At 40.2% G+C, this 18,950-nt stretch overlaps 1 protein-coding gene across 5 annotated transcripts in view; it reads right to left on the minus strand.

The window, feature by feature from the left end:
• synj1 (synaptojanin 1) overlaps positions 1–18,950 on the minus strand; it is a 124,146-nt gene that overhangs the window by 68,667 nt on the left and 36,529 nt on the right. For all 5 annotated transcript variants that reach the window (XM_068041070.1, XM_068041074.1, XM_068041071.1 and 2 more), the window contains exons 6-12: positions 17,048–17,131; positions 15,419–15,480; positions 15,189–15,285; positions 13,902–14,074; positions 13,731–13,812; positions 12,848–13,000; positions 10,027–10,192 (exon numbers count right to left, since the gene is read on the minus strand). In XM_068041070.1, the coding sequence (XP_067897171.1) occupies positions 10,027–10,192; positions 12,848–13,000; positions 13,731–13,812; positions 13,902–14,074; positions 15,189–15,285; positions 15,419–15,480; positions 17,048–17,131 (817 nt within the window). The remainder of the gene's footprint in view (positions 1–10,026; positions 10,193–12,847; positions 13,001–13,730; positions 13,813–13,901; positions 14,075–15,188; positions 15,286–15,418; positions 15,481–17,047; positions 17,132–18,950) is intronic.

Raw genomic sequence — 18,950 nt, forward strand, 5'->3', positions numbered from 1 at the left:
GGCAGCAGATGCATGGGATCACCACCTGCAAGTTCACCTTCATTCCACAAAACATCCCAACTTGGAACAATATCACCGTTCCTTCACTGTTGCTGGAACTCCCTCCCGAACAGCACTGTGGTGCAGTGACACCAGATGGACTGTAGCGGTTCAAGAAGGTTGCTCACCACTACCTTCTCAAGGGCAACTAAGGAGGGGCAACAAAATCAACAAATGCTGGCCTTGCCAGCGATGCCCGCATCCCATGAACAAATAAAAAATAAATAAATTGGCTTCCTTTTATTTTCAACCCTCAGTGTCGATCCTGATTGTAAATATATCATGGTTGCCAATGTTCCCTTACTTCTACTTTGCTTATTGTTGCCTCATTAAAACTAAATCCACTACCCCTTGTGGGTTCGTTAACGTACGGTTTTAGAAATGAGGTTGTGCTCGCATGAAGACTATTCCCACTGAGCATTCTAGTCAATATGAAGATTTAACTCCCCCAGGATTACAACTGAGGATCTAGCACCGATCTGTTTTATCATCTCCCACAATAATCAGTCTCACTGATTATTTGGTGGCCTGTAGCATAGTTCTAATACTAACTCTTTACCTTTAATTCTATGTAAGGAAACGGAGTACCACTTCCAGCAACCAACTCCACTGTAACTATGCCTCCTCTGACAATTAATACTACCACACCTACTGCCTTACCTTCTGATCCTTCCTTCAACACACAAACCCTGCAAGTTAACTCCCCAACCATCATTTAATAGCAACTAGGTTTCAGTCACTCCTGCACTGTCTATTTCCTGCATATTTATAAGAACTTCTAGTTCACTCATTTTATTACTTAAACTCCTTGTATTCATACAACCATAATTCAGGAGACCCTTTAATACCCCTACTCCCTTTAGCCTAATGATTCTTAAAGAAAATCTGTTCTGCATTACCTTACTGCACTATTTTCTCTACAGTTTCTTCAAACACACTAGTACCCTTCCGCCTCAGGTAAAGTAAGCTCTTCCTCAATAGCTTTTGGACTGAGGTCCATCTCAGGTTGTGGCAAATACCCCATGGAGCTATCTGAAGAACAGGGTGCTCTCCTGGTGTTCTGGCCAACATCTGTCCCTCAGCCAACTGCTAAAAAACGGATGATTTGGTCACTTATTTGTTGTTTGTGGGACCTTGCTGTGAGCAAATTGGCTGCCACATCTCCTGTCATACAACAGTGGCTACACATCAAAAGGTATTTTATTGGCTGTATAGCATCTTGGTACATCCTAAGCACATGCAAGGCGTTATTAAATGCAAGTTCATTCTTACTAAAAACATGCAAAGTATGTAGATCACATTATCCAGGAGGTGGTGGAACAGAATATGATTGGCTTGTTTTGGACTGACCAATCAGCAGGCAACAGTTCGGAAACAATTTCTGTCTTCTCCAGAACTTTTAATTACATCCATTTACAAAACTAAATTGATTCTAGTGCAAGAAATCAAAGCTTTTTCTAATGGAGAAGGATATCATGGTGACACTCATGAACAGTGACATTGATGAACACTTTATTGGAGAATGTTGAACCGAAAATCAAATGATATTCTGCAGAAAATCTGAGCTACATTTGAATCCAATTTTGTTGTCATTTGCTGGATCTCTGGCAGAATTGAATCTCAGTTAAAGGCCGAGCTGAAAGCACCTTTCATATTTTCACCTGTATTGGATGAATCCTACAGTGTTTGCTTCGTTCTGAATAAGCGAGACTGTAACTGAGAAACAGTTGTCAGTGCTTATGGAACTGAAACATGTTCTGATATTTTGTCTGCAGCTAAAGTTGTTGAGGTCCACGCTGAACCTGAACAGTCTGGTCTCTGTTGCCACTGGTGCATCCAACACCGAAAACAGATTATTTGGTCATTATTACATTGCTATGTGAAATTTTGCTGTGTACAGACTGGCTGCTGAATTTCCTACATTAGAACATTGATTGAGATCTTGGCTTCCACTAATTCCTTCACTTTATCCTAGAACCCTACTGAAATTGCTACACAAGCACAAAGAAGTCCAACGGTGAGTTTTTAAAAATCTCTGAACCTTTGGTAATTCGGTAATTATAAAGCTCTGAGGCACCTTGGGACATTTTATTACATTAAAGTTGTTGATTTCCCACAAAATAATTAACTTTGGTATACTCTTAATTTCTTATCCAACAAACTAATTTAAATTTGCCTATGGTTCAAATATTTCTAAATTTGTGTTCTTTTTAATCCACAAATTACAATTCAAGTTATTGGAAGGTTTGCAACCTTTGAACCATTTGTGGGGGTAGGGAAATCTGACTATGCAACCAGCTCTTTCAGACAAGCACAGGTGAAAGGCCTTTTGTGCTGTAAAATTCTATGATTCATCCATGCATTCAGAATAAAATTCATAGTGTCAAACCCTTGCCTAACTACAGCACTAACCACATCTTAAAGTAGCAACTGAAAGTGTAGTTGTGATTCATTTAAATTGGATGATTAGGAGTCTGTTTCAGAAGTGAGACAAAATTGGTTGAACCCCCTGTCCTAGAATAACCTGCTTCTTCAGCACTGCTTATAGTTTGGGTATTGTTCAAAATGCATTTCTTGCATTAGTTCCAGTAGCTAATTTTTGTTGAATCCAAATTGTCGATAAGGGGTGAAAACTGGCTGGGGATATTGTTGCCAATTTGCTACCCAGTGACATCTGCCAGTAAACATGTGCACATCTAAGTTCATGTACAAATATGCAGATGTTACGTCAAGATTAAGATGATTACATGAATGAGCAGCTTTCAACCAGATAATTTGATTTTAAAGATATTTGCTGGTGTTTGGCAACTGTCAAAAAGGTAGAATTTAGGGGCCGGGGTGGTGGTAAGAGAGAGAGTGCGTGAGAGCTGGAGGGGTTTAGGGAGGGAATTCCAATGGTGGAGCAATTATAGGAAGACAGGAACAGGAGTAGGCCATTCAGCCCCTCAAGCCTGTCCCGCCATTCAATGAGATCATGGCTGATCCGCGGCCTAACTCCACATACCTGCCTTTGGCCCATATCCCTTAATATCTTAGCTTAACAAAAATCTCTCTCTCAGATTTAAAATGAACTCTTCTAGCTTCAACTGCTGTTTGTGGGAGCGAGTTCCAAACCTCTACCACCCTTTGCGTGAAGAAGTGCTTCCAAACATCTCTCCTGAACGGTCTGGTCCTAATTTTTAGACTGTGCCCCCTACTTTTAGAATCTCCAACCAATGGAAATAGTTTATCTTTATCTAGCCTGTCTTTTCCTGTTAATATCTTGAAAACTTCAATCAGATCACCCCTTAACCTTCTAAATTCTAGCAAAAACAGGCCTCATTTGTGTAATCTCTCCAAGTAACTTAACCCCTGTAGTCCAGGTATCATTCTTGTAAACCTACATTGCACTCCCTCCAAGGCCAATATATCCTTCCTAAGGTGTGGTGCCCAGAACTGCTCACAGTACTCCAAGTGGGGTCTAACCAAGGTTTTGTACAGCTGCAGCATAACCTCTGTGCCTTTATACTCCAAACCTCTAGATCTAAAGGCTAGAATTCCATTAGCCTTTTTGATTATTTTCTGTACTTGCTCGTGGCATTTTAAAGATCTATGCACCTGAACCCCCAAGTCTCTTTGGACATCCACTGTACTTAACCTCTTCCCATTTAGAAAGTACCCTACTCGATCCTTTTTTGGTCCAAAATGGATCTCATACTTGCCTGCATTGAAATCCATCTGCCACAGTTTTGCCCACTCACCTAATCTGTCAATATCTCTTTGCAATTTCATGCTATCATCTAGACGGTCTACAATGCCGCCTAACTTTGTATCATGAGCAAATTTGGATATATGACTTACTATGCCATCATCCAAGTCGTTAATGAATAATGTGAATAATTGAGGCCCCAACACAGATCCCTGCGGGACACCACTAGTTACATCTCGTCAATCGGAGTACAAGGAACACTTACCCATTATCCCCATTCTCTGTCGCCTACCACTCAACCAACTTTCTAACCACGTCAATAAGCCCTCAACTCCATGGGTTTCTACCTTAGTTAACAGTCTCTTATGTGGCACTTTATCAAATGCCTTCTGGAAGTCCATATAAATAACATCCATGGACACTCCCCTGTCCACTACCTTAGTCACCTCTTCAAAAAATTCAATGACATTATCAGGCATGACCTTCCCATCATGGATCCATGCTGGCTGTCCCTGATTAACTGAAATTTTTCTAGGTGTTCAGTCACCCTGTCCTTAATTATAGACTCCAGCAACTTGCCCACCACATTTGTCAGGCTAACTGGTCTGTAATTTCCTTGGTTCCCCCTTTCACCCTTCTTAAAAAGTGGAGTGACATGTGCAACTTTCCAATCCAGAGGGACCACTCCTGAATCTCGGGAACTCTGAAAGACTATAGTTAGGGCATCTACAATGCGCTCCTCTACTTCCTTTAACACCCTCAGATAGAAACAGTCAGGTCCTGGGGATTTCTCACTCTTTAGTTCCATTAATTTCCTTGTTACTGATGATTTACTTACATTAATTGTATTAAGTCCCTGTCCCTATTGGCTATTAATTTTTTGGGGACTTCCGGCAAGTTATCCTCCTTTTCAACTGTAAATACTGAGGCAAAGTAATTGTTCAACATGTCTGCCATTTCCCCATTATCAATGACAATATCTCCAGTTTCAGCTTTTAGTGGGCCGACATTGCTCTTGACCACCCATTTTCCCTTTATGTAACTGAAAAATTTCTTCTTATTGATTTTGATGTCCCTTGCAAGTTTCCTTTCATAATCTCTTTTAGTAGCTCTTGTAAGCTGCTTTGTGACCCTTTGCTGGTCTTTGTATCAATCCCATTCGGCTGGATCTGTGCTGTGTTTTGCATTTTTCTGAGCCATTTCTTTTTGTTTTATGCTAGCCCTAATCTCTTTAGTTGTCCATGACTGTTTTTTCTGTGAAGTCGAGATTTTTCCTCTCAGGGGTATATACTCGCACTGTATTTCGTTAAATGTTTCTTTAAATATTCTCCACTGACCTTCAGTCGTTTGACCCATTAACAGATCTACCCAGTTTACCATGGACAGTCTCTGTCTCATCCCGGTAAAGTCAGCCTTACCCAAGTCAAAAATTCTAGTAGCTGATTCGTTGTTTTCACTTTCAAACACTACCTTGAATTCAATCATGTTGTGATCACTATTTGATGAATGTTGACGAACAGTTACGCTACTAATTAAATTTGGCTCATTACTCATAACTAAATCTAATATTGCCTGTCCCCTTGTTACATCTAGGGCATATCGCTGTAGGAAACTATCCCGGATACATTCCAGAAACTCACTCCCTTTCTGACAGGTGCTAGTCTGCCTCTCCCAATCTATGTGTAAGTTAAAATCCCCCCATTAATACTTCTCTGCCTTTGTTACACACTTGCCTAATGTGTGCATTTATACAAACTAACACCTCAGAACAGGGGGTCTATACACAACACCCATTACAGTTTTAGATCCTTTTCTGTTCCTCAATGCTTTCCCCTCATTATATCCTCCCTCACCAATGAGGTGATATTATTTCTAATCAGTAAGGCTACTCCACCCCCTCTGCCATTTTCCCTGTCCCTCCTGTAAACTTTATAACCAGGTATATCTAGTTCCCAGTCCCAACCATCCTGCAGACACATCTCTGCAATGGCCACATCATAATTTTCCATTTGAATTTGCGCCTGCAGTTCATCTAGTTTATTTCTTACACTCCGTGCATTTGTACATAGAACTCTTATTTGGGCTATACCCCCTAACCTGTTCCTCAGCACTGATGCTTTATTCGCTTGTTTATTACTTCTCTCTTCTGGTTTAACCAGTATACTTCTTGCAGTTTGGTAACAATCAGCCTCACCACTAACCTGCACTCCCACCTTCTCCCTTAACTTCCTGTTTTTCCATGTAACTGAACCCTCCCCCCAACTCTTTAGTTTAAAGCCCTATCTACAACCCTAGTTATACGATTCGATTAAAATCAGGGTTGCTCAAGAGGCCAAAATTAGAGGAGCACAGATATCTTGGAGGGTTGTGGGGGTGGAGGAGATTACAGAGACAAGGAAGAGCCACGTCACGGAGGGACTGGAAAACCAGGGTGAAAATTTTAAAATACTAACATACGAATTAGGAGCAGAAGTAGGCCATTCAGCTCCACCATTCAATAAGATCATGGCAGTGTTTAACTGGGAGTCAGCGAGTCCAGGGGTGATGGGTGAATAGCATTTGGCGTGAGTTAGGACACGGGCATCAGTTTTGAATGACCTCAAGTTTATGGAGGAAAGAATGTGGGGGCCAGTTAGGAATGCGTTAGGATAGTCAAGTCTGGAGGTAACAAAAGGTATGGATGAGGGTTTCAGTAGAAGAGCTGGAGCAGGGGTGGAGCCGAGCGATGTTAGAGGTGAAACCAGGCCATCTTAGTGACGATGCGGATATCTGGTTGAAAGCTCAATTCGAGGGGTCAAATATGATGCCGAGGTTGCGAACAGTCTGGATAAGCAGGAGACAATTGTGGGCAGAGACATTAAATTGGCAGTGGAGATTGTGGCGGGGACTAGAGACAATGGCTCATATCTTCCCAATATTTAATTGGAAGAAATTTCCACTCATCCAGTACTGGATGTCGGCTAAACAGTGTGAGAATTTAGAGACAGTGGAGGGGGTAGAGAGACGTGGTGGTAAGGTAGAGCTGGGTGCCGTCAGAGTACATATGGAAATTGTCTTTGTGTTTTCAGACGATGTTGCCGAAGGGCAGCATATAAATTAAAATAGGAGGGGTTAGAGGATAGATCCTTAGGAGACACCAGAAGTAACTGTGAAAGAATGGGAAGAGAAGCCATGGATGGCGATTCACTGGATACAAATGAGAGAGATAAGAATGGAACCAGGTGGGTGCAGTCACACCCAGCTCAAAATCATGAGGGTCTGGACAGAGTAGAGATGGAGAAACTGTTCCTACTCTTGAAAGGATTGAGAATGAGAGGGCACAAATTTAAAGTAATTGGCAAAAGAAGCAAAAAAGTGATGAGGAAAAGATTTTTCACGCAGGGAGTCGTTAAGGTCTGGAATGCACTGCCTGACTGTGTGGTGCAGGTGGATTCAATCGAGGCATTCAAAAAGGAATTAGACTGCTTTCTGAAAAGGAAGAATTTGCAGGGTTACAGCGAGAAGGCGGGGGAATGGCACTAGGTGAATTGCTCATTTGGAGAGCTGATGCAGACACAATAGGCCAAGTGGCCTCCTTCTGTGATGTAACAATTCTGTAAAAGGAGGAACTAGGCAGGTTCTTGTCAAAAAGTATTTATTTTATTTTATTTAGAGATACAGCACTGAAACCACCGACTCTGTGCCGACCAACAACCACCCATTTATACTAATCCTACATTAATCCCATATTCCTACCACATCCTCTCAATTCGCCTACCACCTACCTACACTAGGGGCAATTTACAATGGCCAATTTACCCATTAACCTGCAAGTCTTTGGCTGTGGGAGGAAACTGGAGCACCCGGCGGAAACCCACGCGGTCACAGGGAGAACTTGCAAACTCCGCACAGGCAGTACCCAGAACTGAACCCGGGTCAATGGAGCTGTGCGGCTGTGGTGCTAACCACTGCACCACCCGATATAAAAAGAAAAAAGAAATACTATTTGCTTATTAGAAATACACCAAATAAAAACTGTGGCTCGGTAGGCTAGAGTGGGTAAAGCGCTGCCAAAAAAAAATTTGACTTGTTGACAGATGTGTCAATACAAGAGGAGATTCAAAGTGAACCAGAAATAATTGCTTGTGTAGGTTATTTTCCATTATGCATCTGGACATCAGAAGGGAAAGATATAAGCAGACTATCACCCCATGTACTTCAAATTTTTATCTGTTTTGTGTGCCACTATTTGGTCATTAACAAATGAAGGGACTTTGAGAGAGTTTTATTTTAATTCTTTCATGGGATGTGGGTGTCGCTGGCAAGGCCAGTATTTGTTGCCCATCCCTAATTGTCCTTCAACTGAGTGGCTTGCTAGGCTATTTCAGAGGGCAGTTAATAGCCAAACACATTTGCTGTGGGTCTGCAGTCACATGTAGGCCAGACTAGATAAGTGACAGCAGATTTCCTTCCCTAAAGGACCTTAGTGAACCAGATGTGTTTTCACAACAATCGATGATAATTTCATGGCACCATTACAGAGACTAGCTTTCAATTCCAGATTTTCATTAATTAATTGAATTTAAATTCCACCGGCCGCCATGGTGGGATTTGAACCAACGTCCTCAGAGCCCTACTAGTTCAGTGACATTGCAACTACACCACTATCTCCCTCATCTCTTGCATCAAAGGTTTTCATCGGGGAGTCAAAAGTTACTGAAACGAGTGCCAAGGCTTAGAGGTTTTCTTGTTTTGGAACAGATGGTATAAAGTACTGCCATCAAAACAAATCTGTTGATTTGGCCTTATTTTTGTATAATTTTATTCTAAATTAATACAAATTTGAATTTTTTTAGCCTGCCAGTGAAATTGGGACCGTATATAATATTGGATGCTATATTCCATCCATAGCGAATGGTAAAAAGCCCAAAACCTTGACCCAACCAGGTTTTGTTTGAGCTGTAAAATTGGACAGTCCTCAAAGTCATCCTATCAGCTTAGTGTATAGCTTTTTTCAACAATCTTTGGGTCAGTCTACACTGCTGATTGAAAATCTGAACATGCTGTATTGCGGCATCAAAATCCTGGAACTCCCTTCCCAACAGCACTGTGACAGTACCCGCACCAGATGGACTGCAGCGGTTCAAGAGGGCAGCTCACCACAACCTTCAAAAGGGAAATTAGGGATGGGCAAAAAATGCTGACCTTGTGAGCAACGCCCACATCCCATGAAATAATTTTTTCAAAGCTCAAGGTGACATCATTTCATTGTGACATTTTACCAAGATTCTATCTGCACATTCAGATGATCATTAATGACTCCAAGACTCAAAGACGAATAGGGAGCTCCCCAATGTCCTGGTTGACATTCCTCTCAGTACCAAAAACAGACTAACTGGTCATTCACTGCATTGTTTGCACACAATACAATTCCCATCACATGCAAATGTAAAGTGTTTTAAACTGGTTCTGAGGGGCATAGGAAGGGGATATATAAAATCTTTCTTTGCTTATTCATTATTGGAACAGCCACTTGGACTAAGTACTAGAATAAAAAAACAGAGGCAAGGCCTTTTCATGGCAGTCCAATTAGATCAGGAACGTGACATTTTTCATTTGAAGACAGGAAAAAATATTTGAGCAAAAGTCACTTTAGGTCCCTTTTGTGTACAGTCTTGTTAGAGGCTTAATTGTAGGATTATTCATCTCCATAATCTGAATGTGCACAGAAGAGGAAGTAAAATGAATGGCTTATGGAATAGCAAGGAAAGGCACATTTTCTATTCTGTGGAATTTTTTTTTTTTTAAAGAACTATAAGTAAATGGATAAAGGCAATTAGAACATTGACAAATTTTGGAATGACTTTGCTGTCAGCCATCCATGCCCTTGATCAGCAAAAACCTACCCACCAGGATGAATGGACTATCTTTTCCAAATCATGGTCTTCTCAGACAGGTAAACATACAGCTTGTTTTCATCTCCCTGTCAAAGTTCCACATGACACTCAACTAGAAGTTAAGCGAAAAGCTAATAGTACTTGCAATTACAATCCCTTTCAGAAACAAGTAATCAGGGGCACTTCAACACAAATTGCACACAAAGTTCTGTTTCTTGGATTTCTTAAAGTCAAACATAATTTTTCTAACAAAGAATAGTGACTCAAAAGCTGCTCAGAAGGCTTAAACTGACTTTCAAGTTTGGCAACAGCTTTAGTCATACATCAGTTTCCAAGTTGACTACCATACAAGGTGCATCAGCAAACTAACTGAAGTGATTTCATATTTACTATACTCACTTATAGAAGCAACCATTACCTTACCATGCAATGTGCTTGTCGTTAGGAGAGCTCGAGCTTTATCTGCCAAGTCGCTGTTCAAGGTATTACCAAGTAATAAGATGTCAATAGCTTCCTGCTTGGAGCTGTCAAAGAAATTATTCTGAATGGTTCTGGTCACTGAGCGAGCTCCATCTTTAAGCTTTCCACCCTAGAGAAAAAAAGGCAGTTACATTATTGCAAATAATTAACTTCATTTTTAACTTCACAGCTTCATTAATATTCCCTGTAATTCAGAGAAGTTTACTGCATGAAGCACTTTGAGATTATATAGATGTAAAAATGCACTATATCAATTAAATTAGGTCAATTTTCCATAAAGCTTTTCGCATATTTAACTCACCATTAGGACAACACCCGGAGAAAGCAGGGGAAAGCAATAATCAGGGAAAGAAAAGTAGATCAATGTTACTGAAAAACCTACACACTTGTTTCTTTTTTTTTACTCTGCAGTTAAAAACAATCAAGGTCTAGGGTAGTATCTTGCATCTAAAATGAAGACATAAGGATATATGAAATGGGAGCAGCAGGCTATAATATGGTCCCTCCAGCCTGCCCTGCCATTTTAATAAGCTGAGCCAACCTCAGCTCCACTTTCCCACCTGATCCCCATACTCCTTGATTGCCATATAGACCAAAAATCAATCTCAGCCTTGAATACACTTAACTGAGCATCCATAGCCCTCTGGGATAGAAAATTCTAAAGAGTCACAATCCTCTAAGCAAAGAAAATTGTTCCTCAACTCAATCTGTTGTGGCAGTTACCTTATCCTGAGACTATGCCCTCTAACTCTAGTCTCTCTGGCCAGGGGAAATATCCTCCCAGCATCTATTTGATGAGACAAAACTCAAGGTTCTGCTATAAAGGAAATCTTTTAACAGTAATATACAGTTCGGTACACTGCACTAATTATCACTATTACATATAGTGGAGACTGTTCACATCTATACAACTTGTCTATTTCATATTTTCACATTGGTTCTCTGTAAAACCAATATGGATCATTCCCCTAAATTAAAACATTTCATCACAGTAGAGTTCCCTATCAGCTGTGGGTTACCATTGACCAGAAACTGAACTGGAGCAGCCACATAAATACTGTGGCTACAAGAGCAGGTCAAAGGCAAAGAATTCTGTGGCGAGTAACTCACCTCCTGAATCCCCAAAGCCTGTCCACTATCTACAAAGGCACAAGTCAGGAGACCGATGGAATACTCGCCATTTGCCTGGTTGACTGCGGCTCCAACACTCGAAGTTTGACACCATCCAAGACAAAGCAGCCCGCTTGAATGGCACCCCATCCACCACCTTAAACATTCACTCGCTCCACCACCAATGCACAGTGGCAGCAGTGTGTACTATCTACAAGATGCACTGCAGCAACTCACCACACCTCCCAAACCCATGAGCTCTTCCACCTAGAAGAACAAGGACAGCAGATGCATGGAAGCACCACCACCTGCAAGTTCCCCTCCAAATCACACACCATGCTGATGTGGAAATATACTGTCGCTCCTTCACCGTTGCTGGATCAAAATCCTGGAACACCCTCCCTAACAGCACTGTGGGCGTACCCGCACGAGATGGATTGCAGCGGTTCAAGAAGGCAGCTCACCACAGTCTTCCCAAGGGCAACGAGGGATGGGCAAAAAATGCTGGCCTTGCCAGCAACGCCCACATCCCACGAAAGAATAAAAAAAATCAGCTCCACACTTTTTTTGCATAGACTCCTAAAGCTACATGCAGAATAACTGCAAAAATCCACTCTACAAATCAATACTACTATTTGATCAGATTTTCCAACAACATATACAACAAATTTTTACAATTTATATAAATGACTTAGATGAAGGGACCAAATGTATGGTTGCTAAATTTGCTGATGACACAAAGATAAGTAGGAAAGTAGCTTGTGAAGAGGACATAAGGGGGCTACAACTCGACATAGATAGGTTAAGTGAGTGGGCAAAGACCTGGCAAATGGAGTATAATGTGGGAAAGTGCAAAGTTGTCCACTTTGGCAGGAAGAATAAAAAAGCATATTATCTAAATGGTGAGAGATTGCAGAGCTGAGATGCAGAGGGATCTGGATGCCCTAGTGCATGAATTGCAAAAGGTTAGTATGCAGATACAGCATGTAATTAGGAAAGCTAACAAAATGTTATCTTTTATCGCAAGGGGAATTGAATACAAAAGTAGGGAGGTTATGCTTCAGCTATACAGGGCATTGGTGAGACCACATCTGGAGTACTTTGTACAGTATTGGTCTCCTTATTTAGGGAAGGATGTAAATGCGTTGGAGGCAGTACAGAGAAGGTTTACTAGACCAATACCTGGAATGGGTGGGCTGTCTTACGTGAAAAGATTGGACAGGCTAAGCTTGAATCCGCTGGAATTTAGTAAGTAAGAGGCAACTTGATTGAAACATACAAGATCCTGAGGGGTCTTGACAGGGTGGATGTGGAAAGGATATTTCCCCTTCTGGGAGAATCCAGAACTAGGGGTCACTGTTTAAAAAGGGGTCACCCACTTAAGACAGAGATAAGGAGAAATCTTTTCTCTAAGGGCGTGAGTTTTTGAAATTCTCTTCATCAAACGGCAGTGGAAGCAGAGTTTTTGAATATTTTTTAAGGCAGAAGTAGATAGATTCCTAATAAGCAAGGGGGTGGAAGGTTATCGGGGGTAGGTGGAAATGTGGAGTAATCAGTTCAGCCATGAACCTACTGAATGGCGGTGCAGGCTCGAAGGGCCGAGTGGCCTACTCCTGCTCCTAATTCCTATGTTCGTATGTAAATTATGCTGTACCTTAGCTTTTCCTTCCAGTGCTCCAGTTCCGGCATAAATTTTACTGATCGAGTCACCACACATTGACCACATGGAACGGAAGACTTCTTGAAACCTTGTGACCATCTGCTGCTTCTCAGCTAGCCCCAGAATGTTGAGCTGCTTGTAAAGCATCTGTTGTGGTGGGGAAGTATAGGAGAGTATAACTAATCAAAATTCTGCTAAGGGTTGAACCATATATTACAAATTGATAATTAAGCATGGAACACTAGAATGGTTTACCATTTTAAGCTAATTAAGATAATTATCCAAGTAGTCATTTAAGATATGGGTACAAGTTGGTTGTAAAACAACCTCAAGACCTTCAAATGTTTACTTCCTCCTCACTTGCATTTACAACATATCAGAAAAAATACATTTTATGACAGCAAAATTTTTAGAGATACAAAAGTGACTTTATAATTTAATAACTAACTTTTATTGTGAATAAGAATGTTTTGCATTTCAAGACTGATGTCTGCAGAAAGTCCCAAGTTATGTAAAAGCTGTGCAAGGGTCTGATAATGGCACTTTCTGTAAGATTATGGATTCTATACCACCAATAATAGATTCAAACATGAAAATAGTCAACTTTGTCAAATATTAAAGTTCAAAGGCCCCTTTTGCAGGCAGCTTATAGTAACAACTTACTATATCTAGCAGTGAAATGATACAAGACCATCAGAACCTTCTCACATGTATAAATTCTAAGTGCAGGCTTTCTTCTATATAGCAGCTGTAAACAGTTTCTGATGTGTCAACGGAGGGTTTGAAATAGGGCTTTGCTGTCCCGAGATCAAGAAAGCTAGCAGTGATACTTTCAACATAATATATTGGAATAATAAATAACCAACTCAAAACATACCTCCAGCCCAAAGAAAGCCTGCACGCTATTCGTTCTGTCAAGGCAATCAAGACAGTTGGTTCTGATGGTACCAGTCTGGCACCTGCGGAAAAACATTTATTCTCAAATAAAACTGCTGTAATCTTCCCATAGAAACACTCCATCCAATCTTTAACAGAAACATCAGCTTACCTCTGAACCCCACTGGAATCACAGTAAAAAAAGCCACACTCCTCCAGAAATTTTTCCAGTTTGGGTTTCAGCACATTTACAAGCTTGTCTGCCTTCCCACCCTTTACCTGCTGGTGGTAATCAAAATTCACCATGGGAACATCTGCAGCATGTTCACAGGCCTTCAAGTGACTCTGGCATAAAGAAATAAATCGCAGATAAGTAGGCATAATACATATTTTTTTAAGGTTGTCAGTTTACTTAACACCAGAAATAATCAATCTTTCAGGAACTAAACAGTAGAGGGTGCTCAACTTTGGGATTTTTATGAAGATCTAGCCAAAACCGGAGAGGATCTCCTTCCCCTCCCCAAAGCATTCATTCCTTGCCTGGGTACAAGTTCCTTTCCAATACCTTTTCCAAATATCCATCTCTCCTGCGCCAGCCCAGGCAGTGAGCGTTAGCAGATTACTGCAATGTGTGGGGCATCATGGTTGAGCCTAGTAGCATCCTCAGCTGACTTCCACATGCATGCACATCCCATAGGAGTTGCTTAATAGTGACCAAGATGTAAAAATTTGTCAGGCATCTGCACCCAAACAGTAGGTCTTGCACTCCACCCAATTTCCTTCGCCATTGACTTCAATGGAAAAATCGCGAGGAATGTAAAATAGGCAACCAATTCGCTACCACCTGTTCTACACTACCACCTAAGCTGAATTTATACCCCAAGGAGTTGGAACCCTGGCGGATCTTTCAGTTATCTAACCCAGGGTCACAGAGGCCAACTGTACCACTACCTACTGTTGTCTCAACAGAGATTTGCTAACTCAGCAGTCTAAGGATCCAATCTAAGCCTTCCTGGTCTGTGAGCTCACTTATTCACTTCCAATCAGAAGAGCTGCCAAAGGAACAGTATGTCCTTTTCTGATGGCTCAAGGAAACTGTACAAAACTGCCTATAATTCACCAGTCAGCAATCTCGCTTGGAAAAACCAGAAAGATTGCAGGAGAGAGAAATAAACATTTTACTGGTACGAGAGTTTTTCTCACCTTAGTTTGAAAGCAAGTGTAGAAACAGATCAAATAGCTAACAGAAATAAAGGCATAGGTGATTATTTCCTAGAAATACAAGCATGTAAAACAGCTATATAAAATGGTTATTTAAGTAACTAGCAAAATTCTATTTAAATTTTGTCTGCATGTTCTTTTGTTTCACAAATATTAAAATAAGGCACCATACAAAGGATTTCCTGAAAATTGGCATAGTGAGAAACCTATTCTGACATAGTCAAGTACAGTCACTTACTTGGAATGCTTTACTGAGCATGTGCTCTCCTTCTTTCACTCCTAGCAAATTGACTATAGTTTGCTTCCCATATAACTTTTTCAGTGTTCTATAATGTCTGTAAAAATTCAGAACTAAATTACATATTGGGAAATAGAGATATGAAAAATTAATATTCAATATAAACCTTTAATGTAAGCAATATTTTGCTTAAATGAAAATAGCAAACATTGCTAAAGCAGCTTCCATACCTGTCAAAAGCAGGTGCATTGGCTTCAAACCCCCTGGACATTCGTACACGATGAGACCCAACCTATAAGAACACAAAAGAATTTGAAGAATTATTAAACTAGGATATTATAAGGAAACAACTAAAACCATATGAAAAAATTGTTTGAAGCAGGAATAAAATAATCAAAGCGAGAAATAAAAATATATTTTTTGTTAGTTAACTTTCTTAAGCGCCCGAACTAACAAACACAGAGAAGGTCGACTGTAAAAGAACAAGTTTGCTTGCTTTGAAGTCTAGATGTCAAGTAGCTAAGTTTGACAATCCTTACCCAGACTTTAATTCTGATACGCTTTAGCCGACATAAATCAAGCTAAATATTGCAGTGGTGGATTGCAATTTGATATTTTAAGAACAGTCATTATCCTTTTCTTACAAACATCTCTGCTGCCCACCTCTGCAGTTTGCAAACTGATGTGGGGGTGGGCAGTTAGAAATGTCTGTGGTATGCAGAGCGATTGTTCAGGTCGAACGGCATTTAACAATGTACAGTACTAGTAAACTGTTATATCCATAATCCACAATGTCACTGTTTATCAATCATCATTCCTGCAAGCAGCGCCAATGGTTCAGAGGTTCAATCTCAGGTCTATGCTGAGTTAAGTGATCCCAGCTGGGGCAGTAGTATGAGTGCTATGATTAAAATAGTGTCCTTGGGTTAGTTTAGGAGAAAAATATATCAGTCAGGGGTTCCCACTCATGTAAAATACCCACTCTGCCATAGGACTAGCAGTGAGAAAACAGAGGGGGTAAGATCAGGTTTAGTCATGATGTTTTCCAGTCACATAGCCTGCCAGCTTTCATAGTTGAGGCCCCATGAGGAACTGACGAGTGTTCAATGCCCTTGAAACAGTAACCCAGTGAAGATGACTGCGCCTCTAGGCGATGGGCGAAAAACTGAAAAATAAAATCAATTTTTCATGGGATTGGGAGGGGACATCGCATTAAATCTACATTTGGAGTGGGAGTTGATAATTCATGCGAGCACATATCCGTCATTTGGAATCCAATCCTATCTATCCATAGTAATATACATTTAAAAGTCTGTGGCATCATAGAATGACTTTTAGCAAAACCAGCTTGACATCTGAATTTCTGAATAATAATGACCTCTCCATGATATTTTTAATCCATCCAGGTAACGTCAGTAATCTACAGATAGGAGATTGAAAATTGTTTGCTCAAGATAAATTATAACCTAACATTGGCAGCTAAATCAAAATGTCGTCTGAACTTCAGGGCAGAGGAAAGAAAGTTCCTGCAGCAGTTACATTCTACATTACAACAGTGACTACACTTCAAAAGGTACTTCATTGACTGTACAGCACTTTGATACATCCAGTAGTCATAAAAAAAACTACATATAAGTAAGTTTTTATTTCAAGATTGCCTTAGTTAATTATTTTAGGACAAGATTTCATACTTTTATAAAATACATGTCAAGTATTATAATAAAAGCAGATAACCACACTTCAAAATCTAATGCTGAGGGAAAAAGATTCCATGGCTTACTGTAACAACCCAAAAACAGATGAAATTACCAAGTTACAAAGTTAAAATTATGCTGTAACTTGTATTTTATAAGACCGACCTGAAGACCTGGCTGCTCCCAGAACAATGGGATAGAACCTCGGATCTGGATAAAAGAGGATACACAATCATCCAAGAATATCACCTGTCGAAAAATGAAAATACTCCATTACTGATTGAGATGGACTGCAGCTTAAGCACACCAATGACTGCCTATTGTTGAAATGCTTTTGCTCTTATTCTCAATAGAAAAAAAGCAGAAACAATTTAAATTTAATTAAACCAGGTTTTTGATGCTATTAGATAGATATTTCCACAGCTTCCAATGAAATCTGTTTCTACCTTCTCTTCCTCATTTCTTGGCATCATGGGCTTGTTATCGTTTGTAATGCCTGGTCCACAAAGAAACAGGAGGTGGAGGAAATGGAATACAGACCATTGGGGGAAAACTTTCTTAATATCTTCACTAGCCCATTCTGATAACTCCAGAACCCACATTCCCTCAGCCAAGTCCTGCAAAAACTGGAATCCCTGATCTCATGATATTGTTATGAGATTGCTTCTATTCCTTTTGTAAAATATGTTTCAAGGACTTCAAGTTGAATTATGGACACTGGTTCATTTGGAATCTTGAAGAGATGCTGAACTTCGTGTTTTTTTTTTATAAAAAAAGTCACCAGAAGGTTCCTTGATTTGGCTAGTAAATAAGTCTTACTGGAAGTCTGTGAATAATCACCCAGCAGGAGCTTTTTTTCGACTTGGGAAGATGTTTACGAAGCAGTGTCAGGTCAAGACTTATAGATGTCAGGAGGCCTGACTTCTGGAATGTCGTTAGTTTCTGTTTGAACTGTTACTGACAGACAGTTGGTTTTTGCCGGCCAGAAGATGACCCAGCTCGGCTCTCTCTTGAAAAGACATCCTGCATCCAGTGTGTCAGATTCCTATTCCCTTCTGTTTTTGAAGAAACCCTGAGTATCGAATGTGGGAACTGAAACCTTATTGCTACATTTCTGCTGTAAGACCTATCTGAAGCCTCTAGCTGCATTTCTCGGAATGCCTACCCAAACTGATCTTCAACATTGCCTGGAAAGAACTGTTCTAGGAAGATTCCATTGGCATGCATTTGGGATGCCAAACCAAAACAACGGACATCTTTACATATTTGTTTTGTCTTCAAATCTGATCATGTATTCAGCCTAAGTGTTTTTTCATTTTTTTTCTCTGCGCTTTAAACAAAAATCCCCTTTTTTTCTGGTTAACCGGTATCTATGTGTGTATGTAGCTAAGATAAATAAGGGGCGCTAATATTTCAATTTGTGAGTGTTTGTTTTACTTCATTATTGGTTAAGACTTGGTTTATAATAAACTGATAATTTTGTCGTTTCTTAAAGAAACCTGGTTGGAGTGTTTTATTCTGGGATTATAAATAGAATCTATGATTGACTGTATCGGTAAGAGGGAAAATTTAAATATATGTTGTGACCTGTGGAGATGTGGGACTAGAATAAACAGTGCACTCCTCCTGCCTTGTTCGTAACAACACAGAGGCAATGGAGAAGGTGCAAAAGAGATTCACGAGGAGGAACCTAGAAATGAGAGGTTCTAACCATCAAGAAAGGTTGAACAGACCAGGTTCTTTTCTCTAGAAAAAAGGGTGAAGGGTGACCCAATAGAGGACTTTAAAATTATGAAGAGATTTAATAGTGTAGATGTAGGGAAGAGGTTTCCATTTGTGGGGAATCCAGAACTAGAGGTCCTTAATAAAAGATAGTCACTAATAACTCCAAAAAGGAAATCAGGTGAAACATCTTTACCCAGACAGTGCTGAAAATATGATGTGCGCTATCATAAGGAGTGTCTGAGACCAATAGCAGAGATGATTAAGGGGAAGCTAGATAAACACGAGGGAGAAAGAAATAGGTAAACATAATAAATAAGAGCAGGAGTGGGTCGTATGGCCTTTT

Source organism: Heterodontus francisci, chromosome 10 (genome assembly GCF_036365525.1).
Source record: "Heterodontus francisci isolate sHetFra1 chromosome 10, sHetFra1.hap1, whole genome shotgun sequence".
Lineage (NCBI taxonomy): Eukaryota > Metazoa > Chordata > Chondrichthyes > Heterodontiformes > Heterodontidae > Heterodontus > Heterodontus francisci.